General features: G+C 46.1%; 1 protein-coding gene across 3 annotated transcripts in view; it reads right to left on the reverse strand.

Moving 5' to 3' along the window:
- PIK3R5 (phosphoinositide-3-kinase regulatory subunit 5) overlaps nucleotides 1–2,784 on the reverse strand; it is a 63,853-nt gene extending 61,069 nt beyond the window's left edge. For 2 of the 3 annotated variants that reach the window (XM_021694745.2, XM_021694744.2), the window contains exon 1: nucleotides 2,512–2,784. In XM_021694745.2, the coding sequence (XP_021550420.1) occupies nucleotides 2,512–2,755 (244 nt within the window). In that variant the 5' untranslated portion in view covers nucleotides 2,756–2,784. The remainder of the gene's footprint in view (nucleotides 1–2,511) is intronic. The other variant, XM_021694750.2, reaches the window with a different exon arrangement.
- Between the last annotated feature and the right edge of the window lie 11,220 nt (nucleotides 2,785–14,004).

Genomic DNA, 14,004 nt, shown 5'->3' on the forward strand with positions numbered 1-14,004 from the left:
TGACCCACTGCGTCCTATCCCTCAGCCCCCAGCCTCCACCTTGCTACAGCTCTATCTCCCTTATCCAGAAGGCACCTAACTGAAACCCCCCGTTATCCAGAGCCCAGCCGCGAGCCTGGAAGCAAACCGAAAAGACCCGTGGCGGGCCACCACTCATGTCCCCAAAGTCATTATTTTGTGCGCCACCAAGAAAGAAATATTGTTGTCTATTATAACGGTAAGATGCCAGAGATGATAGATGCATCTTGATTTCCGAGTCGTTAAAATGTGAAAATATGTATGTCTTCAAATCTATGGAATATCCTAATATGTCATACGTGGTTGCTCTAGGGACGTCTCATCTTCCCTTTGGGCCCAAGTCAGATGTAACCCTTCCTTCGTTCCCTCCCACACACATCTATGCCAGAGCCTCAAAAATCAAACTTAGCCCCTCTCCCCTGAGGGACTGCTCATCACTCTCTGGCCCCTCTAGAAGCTTCCTCTCTTAAGAAGCTGATCCAGGCCTTCAGCCCACCCACAGCTGAGGCAAACAACACTTTTGGTTCACGGGGCTCCCACAGGGCCGGCTAGGTCAGCCCACTGGGGTGAGCCTCTTGGAACAAAAGCTGGAGAGCTTAGGTGAATCCAAGCTGGGGCTTCTAGGCTGTCCAAGCCACGAGGCTACTGGGGGCTTCTGGCTCTCCTCCTCTGCCACTTCTCAGCCAGAGGCCCCTGATCAGTGTGGGGAGCCTCATCATCATTACCCCTCCAGTGACCCCAAACATGCTTTTCACCCAGTACCACCACTTAGCTTCCACCGATTCCTCCTGAAAGAAACAAAGAGAGCAGCATGGGAACGAGGAAGGGGAGGCCGAGGTTGGTCTGCTTCCATTACAGCCCGGGGAGAGAAGATAATCATCTCCCTCTTAAGCTGGAGGTGTGTGGAGGGAGGTGGGGGAGATGACGCTTAAAATCCCAACGAGGCCCAGCATACGGTGACCCCAAGCCTGCCTGTCCCTCCAGTCCTGGCAGCTTATGCTTCAAAAAGCAAGGAAGGGGGCGCCTGGGTGGCTCAGTCGGTTAAGCGTCTGCCTTCGGCTCAGGTCATGATCCCAGGGTCCTGGGATCGAGTCCCACATCTGGCTCCTTGCTCAGCAGGAAGCCAGCTTCTCCCTCTCCCACTCCCCCTGCTTGTGTGCCCTCTCTCGCTGTCTCTCTCTCTGTCAAATAAATAAAATCTTTAAAAAAAAAAAAAAAAGCAAGGAAGGGTATCCTGAAAAGAGAGGGTATTCAGGAAAAGAGAGCTTGACCATTGGAAACCTTCTTGTCTTCCTGGACCCGCACCACGGTGGGGAGCTGAGGAAGCAGGGAAGCCCCCTGATCTCCATACTCCTGTTCTGCAAACGCGCAGGAAACAGCTCCCATGTGCAGCTAGTCTCATCACACTTTTCTCATGGAATTTCCCCACAGCCCCCGCCCCCCGGGGGGGGGGCACTATTAGAGCCCATTTCACAGATAGGGCAATGGGCTGGGGGAGGGACAGAAGATGCTCAAGGTCACACAGCAAGACCCCTGCGGCCGCTCAAGTCTCCTTTCCACATCACACAGGGCTCCCCAGCAATGGGTCCAGGGCATCACTGAAGGAGCTTATCCAAATTTTAGAAAAATACAGATTCCAGACTCTCCCCCGCCCCCCCGCCCCCCTTCCCAAAGCTGGGCCTGGGGCCCGGGGAATGCGTGCTTTAACAAGCTCTGGGAACCAGCGCCTTACCAGGTGGTCCAGGGCAGGAGGAAGAGTGTGGACGAGAAGATGCAGCGACCACGGGAGGGAGGAAGGGAAGGGCGATCCAGAAGGGGCCTTCCGGGCAGACCTGGCCTACTTTGAGCCCTCATTTCGCCTAAACCCACCCCTCCTCTCTGCGCAGAGGCTTGTTAACTCACTCGATACCACATCCTGCTGCTTTCATCTCGCGTTCCTTTTCCCCCTGAACCCTCGCCTTCCTCCTACTGACCTGAACCTCTCACTTATTTACCCCGGGGCCTGGGATGGGCCAGCGCGCGCGCGCACGCGCACACACACCTGCACACACGCACCCGCGGAGTCACGCAGGGACACCCGGGTGTCAACACGGCTCCTGCCGCGCGCCGACGAGCGGTGCTCCAGAGGAGCGGCCGGCGCCTGGGCACCTCCGCGACGCCCGGGGCCTGGCGGCGACGCCCACGCTCCCCGCGACCACTCCCCACGACCGCCCCCAGGCGGAGGGGGCGCGGGCTCCTGACCCCCACTCGGGCCGGCCTTCGAAGGGGGCGGGAGGACGCGGCCACACGCACCGCCCCGGCGTTCGGCAGGGCCCCCCCGCCCCGGGACGCCCCTTCTGTCTCCGGGAGTACGGGGACGGCCGGTGCGCGGACCCCCGCGCCCCCGGGGCCGGGACACTGCAGGACCGCCCAGCCCGACCGCGGCGGCCGCCGCTCTCAGAGCCCACTGCTCCCCGACGGTCGCCACGCTGCTCCGCCCGCCCCGCCACGCACCTGCAGTCCCCGCCGGGCGCCGAGCCCCTCTCCAGCGGCGACTCCCCGCGGCTCGCGTGCGGTCGGGACCACGACGCCGGGCAGGAGCCGCGCTGCGAGTCCCCGCATCGGCCCCGGCTGCGCTCGGACTGCGGGCCAGGGGCGGGGCCACGCCGGGGCGGGGCGGGGCGGGGCGGGGCGGGGCGCCCGGCGGGTCTCTAGCGCCACCTGGCGGCCGGGGCGCGCGGGCGCCTGGCCCACGCATCCCCCGAGTCCGGCCGACCCCGCGCAGCGCAGGAGGGGCGGCGCCAGCGTGGAGCGCGTCTGCCCTGGAAGGGACAGTCCCCCGCGGGTGGGCGGCCGCGGCCGGAGGGGCCCCGAGCGCCACCGACCCCCCGCGAGTCAGGTGCGGCGGGTCCCGGGGAGCGGAAGCGCGGCCTCGGCCCCGCAGGACGGGTGGGCGGAGCCGGAGGGAGGCTTGGGGTGGGGGCTTCGGGGAAGGAGGAGAAAGGGGAAGCTCCGACGAGCTGCTTCCTTCTCTCACTGCGACCCAGCGCCCCACTTCCTCCTCCTACTTCTATTTTCTTTGGGTGCTGTTAACCTTTAAAATGCCTGCACCCCTGGTGCGCAGACGGGCGCCTGGACCCCCACCCCTCTGCAAGAAGGCAGGCTTTCAGCGCCGCACCTCCAGCCCCCTGGCTGCCTTTCCCCCGTTCCTCCGCCGGTGGCTGTCACTCGGCTATTTCTCAGCCCCCGAAGCGGGGGGTGGGGGTCATGTCCAGAGTCCAGGCAGGCCCTCTTCGCCCCTTCCCCACCCCCAACGACGCTGGCAGGAAGAACTCAGCACGGAGTCGCGGGAGTCCCTGAGCTGCCCTAAGCCTCGTTTCCACACTTACAAAAGGGGTAAGAAAGTTGTGCCGGCAGCCCTTGCAAGGGAAGAATAGCCTTGATTTCAGAATTAATACAGGGCAAGGCTGAAATTTCCACTTCCACTGTTGAATGGGACTCTGTCACAACAGCTGTGGAAGGCGCTTGAAACTGACCACAAGGTCGGACGTTACGTTGGTCAAAAGCCACAGCCCTACCTGAGGCTTTGAGGGATGTGAACACCAATAGCTCTTTTCCTGACTCCCAAAATACCAAGAAAAAGCACTTCCCCAAAGGCACAGAAACAGAAAGTACCCCTGGGCCAACACGACGGTCTGGTTCCAGCCTACAGTTGGAAAGGGCGCTCAGAGCCCGTCGAGCACTTGTATGCGCGTCATCCACCAGCCGGACCCCCGCACGCCACCCTTTCACAAATAAGGAACCAGAGCCACGAAAGACTGGGAGGGGACGCTGAGGTCACGCGACCTGATAAGGGTGGGCGCGGACTCTCGTCTCCCCAGTCCCTACTCTTTTCCACCACAATAAAAGGAGAAAGGGGAAGACGGAGACAGCTCAGAGATGGCCAGGGTGGGGACACTGGGGTGGAACTGCTCTGGTATCAGGAACTGAGTCTCCAGAATGGCACAGTGTATCCCGGATTGACGTGTTGGATTGTGAGATCACTTTGCAAGGCTCAAGAAGACGCTAGAGAAGTTACGGCATCCTTGACCTCCTCCACGTCCTTGGTATTCCTAAAACTGAAGATGGAGGAAGGCAGAGTTGCCTGTTAGAGCTCACTGCCAGGGAGCCGAGCACGCCATGAAGCCCACTTAGTCCCATCCTGCATCCCCCGGGCTTGCACGGTGTCCCACCCCCTCACCGAGCTCCACTCTGTCCTCAGAGGTCTGACCACTGACCTGGAGATCTGGTCAACACCTGACACCTATTGGCCAGAACTTGGAACTACAGCCACTCTGGCACATTCTGCCACCTTCTACTCCCACCTCCCCCAAGCCACTGGCTAAGACTCAAGGTGCCCTTGTCATTCCTATGGCACCTGATTATGTAACACTTTGTACAGCTCTTTGTCGTTGCTCCATATGTCTGGGGCGCCTGGGTGGCTCAGTTAGTTGGGCAACCGCCTTTGGCTCAGGTCATAAGCCCAGGGTCCTGGGATGGAGCCCTGCATTAGGCTCCCTGCTCAGTGGGGAGCCTACTTCTCCCTCTCCCGCCCCCCGCCCCCACTTGTGCTCGCTCTCTCTGTCAAATAAATAAAGTCTTAAAAAATAATTAAAAATAAAAACATACGTCTATCTATCTATAATCTCTCTCCTTTAAACTGCCTTGTTTTCAAAGAGGAATCTACCCCGTCTGCTTCCTCTTCTTACATTTTTCCTCAATGCTCTGAAAATAATCACCAAGGAAACACTAAAATTGAATAAATAAATAAGTAAACAGAGAAAAGACACCGCTCCCTTAATGGTAGAATTCCAGTGACTAAATGTAGGAGGAATGATGGAATTAGAAAATCACCATTTGGCAGACGTCACAGTAATCACGTTTGCAGGCAAGAATCATCAACGGGTGCTCAGTGTGGTGGCCAAAGGTGTGATGATGAATGGGTTATTTGCTTAGACTTAAAGTCGCTCCCCACAAGACACCTGTTAGCTACAAAGGAAAGAATAGTAACATGACAGTGGAGAAACGGGGAGACCCTACCTTCACCAAGTGAAAAATATCGACAGTATCATAGCAAAGCATCGCAACGTCATTTACCTCTTGATTTGATGTGCTAAGAAAAGCCCATCATTTCCATGGCATTCCGGTCAAAAATGCCTTACCCCCAGGGGCACCTGGGTGGCTCAGTCGGTTAAGTGTCCAACTCTTGATTTTGGCTCAGGTCATGATCTCATGGGTCATGGGATTGAGCCCTGCATTGTCGGGCTCCCAGTTACTTGTACCCTCTCCCTCTGCCCTTCCCCCCAATCTCGTGCTTACTCTCTCTCTCAAATAAATAAATAAATCTTTTTTTTTAATGCCTCACCTCAATCTAACCATAAGAAAACATCAGACTAAACCAAATTGAGGGAAGGTCTACAAAATCTTCCAACTGCATAAAAGTCAGGACACAGAAGACTGAGGGACAGTGTCACACAACAATTAAATGCATTGAGGGATTCTGGACTGGATCCCAGACCAATAAAAAGGACATTAATGGGACAGTTGGCAACATTTGAATAAAGTCTATAGGTTCATCAATAGTACTGTATCAATATTAATTTCCTGATTTCAATAATCATACTATGTTATGTTCTATCCTGATATTTAGGGAAACTGGTTGAAAGTTTTATGGGAACACTCTTTGCAACTTCTTTTGTAATTTGAAAATTGTATCAATATATAAACTTTAAAGAACAACAACAACAAAAATGTTCCAAATCTTACAAGCATTTGAAAAACTTCCCCTTTCATTTTCTGTTATTAAAACTTAAAAAGGAAACTATAGACCACTCTTCTCTATGATACAGATATAAAAATCTGAAATGAAATAAGCACAAACTACATTCAGCCTTCAGTGGAAAACAGTAATATGCCACGACAAAGTAGGGTTTGTCCAAGGAATGCCAACATCCTGGAGGAGCCTAAAGGAATTCGGACATATTCGATGCCTCAGGTGGACTGGTTTGCCCAAAGCATCTCTGGTCAAAATTCAGGGGCCTGTGAAGAGGGGTTTGTGGGTGGACCAGAAAGAGTGGTCTCCAGTGGAAGTTCCAGAAGGTCAACACATGAGAGGCTGAAGCTCTGACTGATCGACTGCCATCTTGAAATTTAGATGGGACGTTTGGGGAGCATCTGGTGGACGTGGGGCCAACCTTCCCCCCCATTCCTGCCAAGTCTGTCCTTCAGTGTTGCAACCAATGGGCATGTGACCGCTGTACCTGGCCATCCCCACAGCTTAGCATCTGAACCCAATGGGGAAAGAGCTTCAGGCAGAAGCCCAAGGAGCTGCTTCCATTAGGGTCTTCCAACCTGGACACAGCAGCAGAAGGGCCAGGGGAGAGGTCTGGGGAGAAGCACACAGTGAAGGAAGCTTTGAAAGAAGCTGGGAGACTGGCATACGGGCCAGAAGCTCAAGTGTGTCTGAGAGCCAAGAGGTCAAGCTTATGGACCGAACTGGCCAGAAGGTGTTCATTTCCCCATATGAGGGCATTTCATGGCAGGATTGTTTATACTCTGTGCCTCCTGAAACAAACCCCGTTGATATTTCATTCTTTTATTTTCCCCAGTCCAGTGAGATTTTCTTTCCCCACACACAGTATTCTTACGATTTCTTTCTGGTGGCATCTTAACACTGTATTCTTCTTAACACTGAGACACATTTTGCATATTAAACATAGAGGAATATTCTTCATTTCCACTGATAAATATGTTTGCTCCCATTTCTCTTGAAGCCCATAACCCTCTTGGCTTCTTCTGTTATTTCCACATTTGCTAGAGACATGATTACAAGAAATATTTCACCTTCGCCTAATCCCATTATAAGAAAAACAACTGCACGAATACAAAACTGGCAATTGAACCTTGACCTTGATGTCTAGGAAACAATGGGGTATGGAGAAAACAAGGTGTGGAAAACATGCAAATAAGCTAACGGAGCCCCTTTCCCGGCCCCCCCCCACCCGCCCAGGGGGGCAGCTCCAGCCCACTGTGGGCATGTGGGAATGCAGGCCTGCTGTGGTCAGATTTTATAATTTTTAAAGAGAGATCAGAAATTGGAATTATTAATCTGAAATCTCTTGATTTTTAAGTCCTGGCAGCTAATTCAAAATGGTATTTTAAAACCCCTGGCAGGCCAAGCCAGACATGACCCTATTGAGTTCCAGTCTGTGACATCTGTTTTATATTATGCAGGTGGGAGCTGCACCAGTGAGACCTGAGTTATTTCTGTTAATGTGAGCTAATTTGTTCCCACTGGCTCCGGAGACACTTCGTTTATGGAAGGAGGGCCAACGTTAAAAGTTTATGAATGTTGTTCATCATACGAATAGGACACAGGAGAAAAACCATATAATTATTCTAATAAGATGTGCCCTGATGAAAATGCATAGTGACTGGGGATAGAAAGACTTTGTCAAGATGACAAATGTGTCGATCTCAGTCCAACAAACAATAGGATACCGAGTGATGACCTGGAATGGAGAGCAAATACAGTCCTTAATAGCAAAAGCATTCCTGTGAGAATGAGGAGCAAAACAAGGATGTCACTCTGTGGAGGGTGTCAATAATATTCCGAAATTCAAGGGAAATCCATAACAGTCAAAAAATGAATAAGAAAAATAAATTCAGGGGTGCCTGGGTGTCTCAGTCGGTTGGGCGTCTGCCTTCGGCTCGGGTCATGATCTCAGGGTCCTGAGATCGAGCTCCACATTGGGCTGTCAGCAGGGAGTCTGCTTCTCCTTCTCTCTCTCTCAAATAAGTAAATAAAATCTTTTTAAAAAAGATAAATAAGGGTGCCTGGGTGGCTCAGTTGATTAAGCGACTGCCTTCGGCTCAGGTCATGATCCTGGAGTCCTGGGATCGAGTCCCACATTGGGCTCCCTGCTCAACAGGGAGTCTGCTTCTCCCTCTGACCCTCTTCCCTGTCGTGCTCTCTGTCTCTCATTCTCTCTCTCAAATAAATAAAATCTTTTAAAAAAAAAAGATAAATAAGTTTGTGAAGGAAACGTCAAGCTTATTGTTATTTGCAAAAGATACGATTGTCTACCTGAGAAACTCTAGCTAATGAACTGAGCAATGTTTAGAACCTATGAGAGAGTTCAGTAAGTAGCTGGATGCAAAAACAAATATATGACCTTCAGTAGTTTTCTGTACACCAGCAATGACCACATAGAAAATAGAGCTCATTCACCCTAGCAAGAAGAACACCTAGGGATTGGAAATCCAAGGGACCCAGAATAGCTAAAACAATCTTGAAAAGAAAAAGTTGGAGGACTCAAACTTCCTGATTTCAAAACTTACCACAAAGCTACAAGTAGACATATAGATCAGTGGAAGAAAGTTGAGAGTCCATAAATAAACCCAAGCATTTACAATCAATTGATTTTTGACAAGGGTGCAAAACAGTTCAAAGGGGGCAAGAATTGTTTTTTTCCAAAACAATGCTGAAACAGTTGGCTGTTCATACGGAAAAACAAATCAGCTTGAATTGGAAAATGATATTGTCAAAGACATCCGTTCTTCCCAGTTGAGTATATAAATGTAATACAGTTTCGATTAAAAGCCAAATAAGACTTTGGGGAGGGGAAAGGATATTGACAAAATGATTTTACATTGTATCATTAAAAAAATGCTGTGTGAGAATAGCCAAGAAAATTTGTCAAAGGTTTAGTAATGAGAGGAGTTGCCATCTGGGATAGGAAGATGTTCTATAAAATCACAGAGTTCCATAAAATCACGATAGTACTATATATAGAAGGTGTAACATCAATGGGACCAAACTGATTTGTCAGAAACAAACACGAGTATCTGAATGAATTTAATAGGTGCTAAAGAAGATAGGATCCATCATCCAATAAACGGATCAGGACAACTAACTAACCACAGAGGGGAAAAAAACGTAAGTGTGGCTTCCACCTCAAATATTATACCACTAAAAACCGTGACTAATTAAAGATCCACATGTAAAAATTAAAATAAAACAAGAGAAGTCAGAAGGAAAAAAGGAAGTGTGTATATACTGTTGGAATTGTAACTGGCATTTTAAAGCTTGACACCAAAACCAGAAGTTACGAAAGAAAAGGTGGATTTGAATATTTTACAGTAAAATGACTTCTCTATATGAAAAATTACCATAAGCATTGAATTAAAAGGCAAATGGCACACTAGGGCAAAATGTTTGCAATAACAAAGGACTCCATCTTTGATATAAAACATATTTTTTACATTAAAAAAATTATATCCCCGGAAGAAGAGTGATCTGAGCAGATAAGTTGACAATTCACCAAATATATACAAATAGCCATAAGTATATGAAAAGTGTTCAACTATAAGCGAAAATGTAAATTAAAACAAGGAGATATAAACTTCCATCTGACAGCTGGGCAAAGATAGGAGAATTTATATTACCCACAGTTTTCAAATATTTGGAGACCTACTTCTCATAAGCTGTACAGTAAGTATAAATTTGGTATTGTGTATGGAAACATCAAAATGCATGTACTCTTTAATCCAATAATGGTGCTTCTAGGAATTTATTTGAAGGAAAAATAAATCAATCTTGTATGCAAGATTGTATGCAAGAGTATTAATCACCAGTTTGCTTATAATTTAAAGCAGTGAATAATTTATTAGTAACATGAATATGTAAACATAGAGAATTAGTTTTAAAATATGCTTAATCTATGCAATAATAAAATATGAACAATTAATTAATAATATTATAGAAGAATATTTAGTGACATGGAAAAGTGTCAAAATATGAGGTTTAAAATGCAGTTTCAAAACAGTATAAAACTTTTTGACCTAGAAATTCCATTTCTGGGAATCAATCTTTTTTTTTTTAAGATTTTGTTTATTTATTTGAGAGAGAGAGAGAGCATGAGCAGGGAGAGGGGCAGAGGGGGAGGGAGAAGCAAACTCCCCACTGAGCAGGCAGCCTGACATGGGGCTCATTCCCAGGACCTGGGGATCAGGACCTGAGCCAAAGGCAGACACTTAACTGACTGAGCCACCCAGGCGCCCCTCTGGGAATCAATCATACAAAATTTCCTGTGTATGAGTATTTGTGTATGTATATATACATACATGATGTAGGCTTCTAGTCTCTCTCACACACACACACACACACACCAAAAACAGCAAGAGAGGAGGAAAAAACAAACAGAAAAAGTGAGAAATATAGAAACCAAGCTAAAACGGCAGAAACAAGCCAAAATATATCAATCATCATAATGAATGGAAGTGAAACAAAGTGACCTATTAACAGGGATTGTTGAATTGGATAAAACAAAATCCAATTTGTTGCAGTTTATGGGAGGTAAATCTGAGGTATGAAGACCCCAAAGGGTTGAAAGTTAAAGGCTGAAAACAGAAACACCCAGCAAATACTAACTAAAATAAAGGTGGCTGATTGTGTTCATTTCACATTAAAATAGACATAAGTATTATTAGAGATAGAGATAGTCACTATACAGTCATATAGGTTTAATTCACCAACAGATAGAACAAATCTGAACTTGCACAAAACCAATTTTTAAAAAGCTAAATAATATATAAAGCAATGATAAATAGAACTACATGAAGAGGTTGAAAAATCTACTGTCATTGTGATAGCTTTCAACAATCCTCTCTGGATGATTAATACTTCAAAATACAGAATATAGTAAGCCTATAGAAAATTTGAACAAAACCAGTTAAACTGAACTTGATGAACATATATAGAACCCTACATCCAATAATTGGAAAAAAATCATGTTCGTCTCAAGAACACATGTGACAACAGAAATTAATCATGTGCAACATCATAAATCAAGTCTTAATAAATTTCAAAGAATTGATGTCATACAGACTACATTCCTGACCACAGTGCCATTATGTTAGACGTCAAAAAAATTTAAAAATTGCCATAAAACTTGACACTTCTGAATAGCCCCTGGCTCAAAGAAAAACATCACAATGGGAAATTTAAAAAATACATATTTAGAGCTGAACAGTAATGAAAATAGTACATATCAAAACTTGTGGAGGGGTGCCTGGATGGCTCAGTTGTTAAGCGGCTGCCTTCGGCTCAGGTCATGATCCCAGGGTCCTGGGATCGAGCCCCGCATCGGGCTCCCTGCTCGGCGGGGAGCCTGCTTCTCCCTCTCCCACTCCCCCTGCTTGTGTTCCCTCTCTCGCTGTGTCTCTCTCTGTCAAATAAATAAATAAAAGAAAAAAGAGATGTAAAACCTGCTGTACCCTAAGTAAAATCAAATGCTACCTACCAAGTGTACATTCCATTTAGGAAAAAAAAAAAAAACTTGTGGAGTTCAATAAAGCAGTAGATAGAAGGAAATGTATAGCCTCTTAAATGCTAATCTTTGTTCTTTTGAACAAAGCCTGAAAATTTAGCTAAGTGCCTGATTTTAGAAGTTAGAAAAGAAAACAGAGTAAGTCTCCACTCCACCCCCCAAAAGGAGATAAAGAAATAAGAGCCCAAATCAATGAACTAGAAAACAAATATTCAACAGAGGGAACCAAATAAAGCCAAGAGATGGTTTTTTAGAAAGAAAAACACATATCTGGCAAGATAGAAGAGAAATAGAAAATACAAGTAAATAATATTAGGGATGAAGAAGGAGACGTAACTACAGATACAGTGAAGATGATGAAAATAATATAATACAACGAACAACTTTATGATGATGCATTTTAAAACTTAAGATGAAGGGATTTTTTTTTTCCCTAGAAAACTTAATAAAACCAACTCAAGAAGAAACGGAATGCCTACAATCCCGCAACAATAAAACATTGAAGCAACTGGGGTGCCTGGCTGGCTCAGTGGGTTGAGTGTCGACTGTTGTGTTTGGCTCAGGTCACGATCTCAGGATCCTGAGATGGAGCCCTCCCCCCGCCCCGCCCCGCCCTGCCCCAGGCTCTGCACTGAGCGCACTGGGCAAGGAGTCTACTTAAGATTCTCTCTCTGGGGGCGCCTGGGTGGCTCAGTTGGTTAAGCGACTGCCTTCGGCTCAGGTCATGATCCTGGAGTCCCGGGATCGAGTCCCGCATCGGGCTCCCTGCTCGGCGGGGAGTCTGCTTCTCCCTCTGACCCTTCTCCCTCTCATGCTCTCTATCTTTCATTCCCTCTCTCTCAAATAAATAAATAAAATCTTTAAAAAAAAAAAAAAAAAAGATTCTCTCTCTGCCCTTCCCCCTGCTTGAGCTTTCTCTTTCTAAAATAAATAAATAAATAAAATCTTTTTTAAAATTAAAAATTAAAAAAACCATTTAAGTGACAATTTAAAATCTTTTCTCAAAGACAATCCCAGCTAACTTCCAAGGAACAGATCATTTCAAACGTGTATGAACCCCTTGAGACAACTGAAGAAGGAAAGGTCCACAACTCACTCTATGAGACCACCATAACCTAGATATTCACATTCGAGAAAGATGGGAGAAGAAGAGAAAGATTATAGGCCAATTTATTTGTGAATCTAGATGCACAGATATTAAGAGTTCAAAACAGATTATATATTATGGCCACTTGGGTTTATCCCAGGAATGCAAGGGTAATGTGATGTTAGAAAATTCTATGATGTCATTCATCATATAACAGTGAAAAAGGAGAAACGTCATATAATTACCTGGTTGGATGCCGAGAAGGCATTTTGTAAAGTCCTTTTAGAAAACTAGAAACAGAACTTCCTTAACCTGAAATGGGGCATCTATCAAATACCTATAATAGAAAGCTTCAGTGAGGAAATATTGGTAGTATCCTCTTTAAAATCAGGCACAAGTTACAATGTAGATGAACCCTAGAAACTTCATTCTAAGTGTGTCTTGGTCTCTCGGGTGCAGGGGGCTGCCTCAGCCTCATCCCCATGTTCTAGGATGCTCTCAGTGATGTCTTGTTCTTGAATAGATGTTGGCTGTTCTTCTTCGAAGGGAGAATGAAGTCAGGAACAACCTATGTTGATATCTTGGTGACTATTCGGTGAAAGAAGCCAGTCACAAGAACCACATAGTGTATGGTTCCATGTATTATGAAATATCCAGAATGGGCAAATCCACAGAGATAGAAAGTAAACTGGTGTTTGCTTAAGGGTGGGGTAGTTCAGGGGATATTTGGAGGGGGGTGACTGCTGAAGGGTATGGGGTTTCTTTATGGGGAGATGAAAATGTTGATTATAGTGATGGTTGCACCATGCTGAATATATGAAAAACCATTTGATTGTATATTTTAAATGGGTGAGTTGTCTGTGCATTTTATCTCAATAAAGCTGTTTTTGAACGAGCAGTTAATGAGCAGAAGGATGTTGCCAAGAGCAGTCAATTTGGACTAAAAACATCTGGAGTGAAAAAAAGAATCAAGTACAAGACAAGGACACGCAATGTTACCACTTCTATTCACCATTGTATAAGAAATCGTAGCCAGAAAATTGGGATAGCAGCAACAGCACATGTAAAGTCACTGTAAAAGAAGAAAAGATTCACAGATTATAGCACTGTTGACATACAAAACTAAAAAGAAGATGCAAAGAAATTAATCCAAACAAGAATAGATGTCTGGGTGTAGGATCACTGCACAAAAAATGGATTCTGTTGCCGTATACCAGCAACTAACAAAAGACACATCTTTAAAAAAAATTTACAACACCAACATAAGCAATAAAAATTAATATAAGACATATGCAAGACAATAAGCAAAATATTGTAAAATGTCACCAAAAGACATTTACGTAGACCTAAATATTTGGCAAAGTATCCCATTTTCATGGATGAAAAGTACTACAGAGATATCGGTTCTCTCCCAACTCATCTGTGACACTTAATGCAATCCTGGAGAAGCACTTCCAAAATAGCAGAGTAAAGACCTCCTAAAATGTGTCCCATGTACCCAGTAAAAACAGTGGCCAAAAAACAAACAAACAAGCAAGCAAAAAGCGACAA

Source organism: Neomonachus schauinslandi, chromosome 15 (genome assembly GCF_002201575.2).
Source record: "Neomonachus schauinslandi chromosome 15, ASM220157v2, whole genome shotgun sequence".
NCBI lineage: Eukaryota > Metazoa > Chordata > Mammalia > Carnivora > Phocidae > Neomonachus > Neomonachus schauinslandi.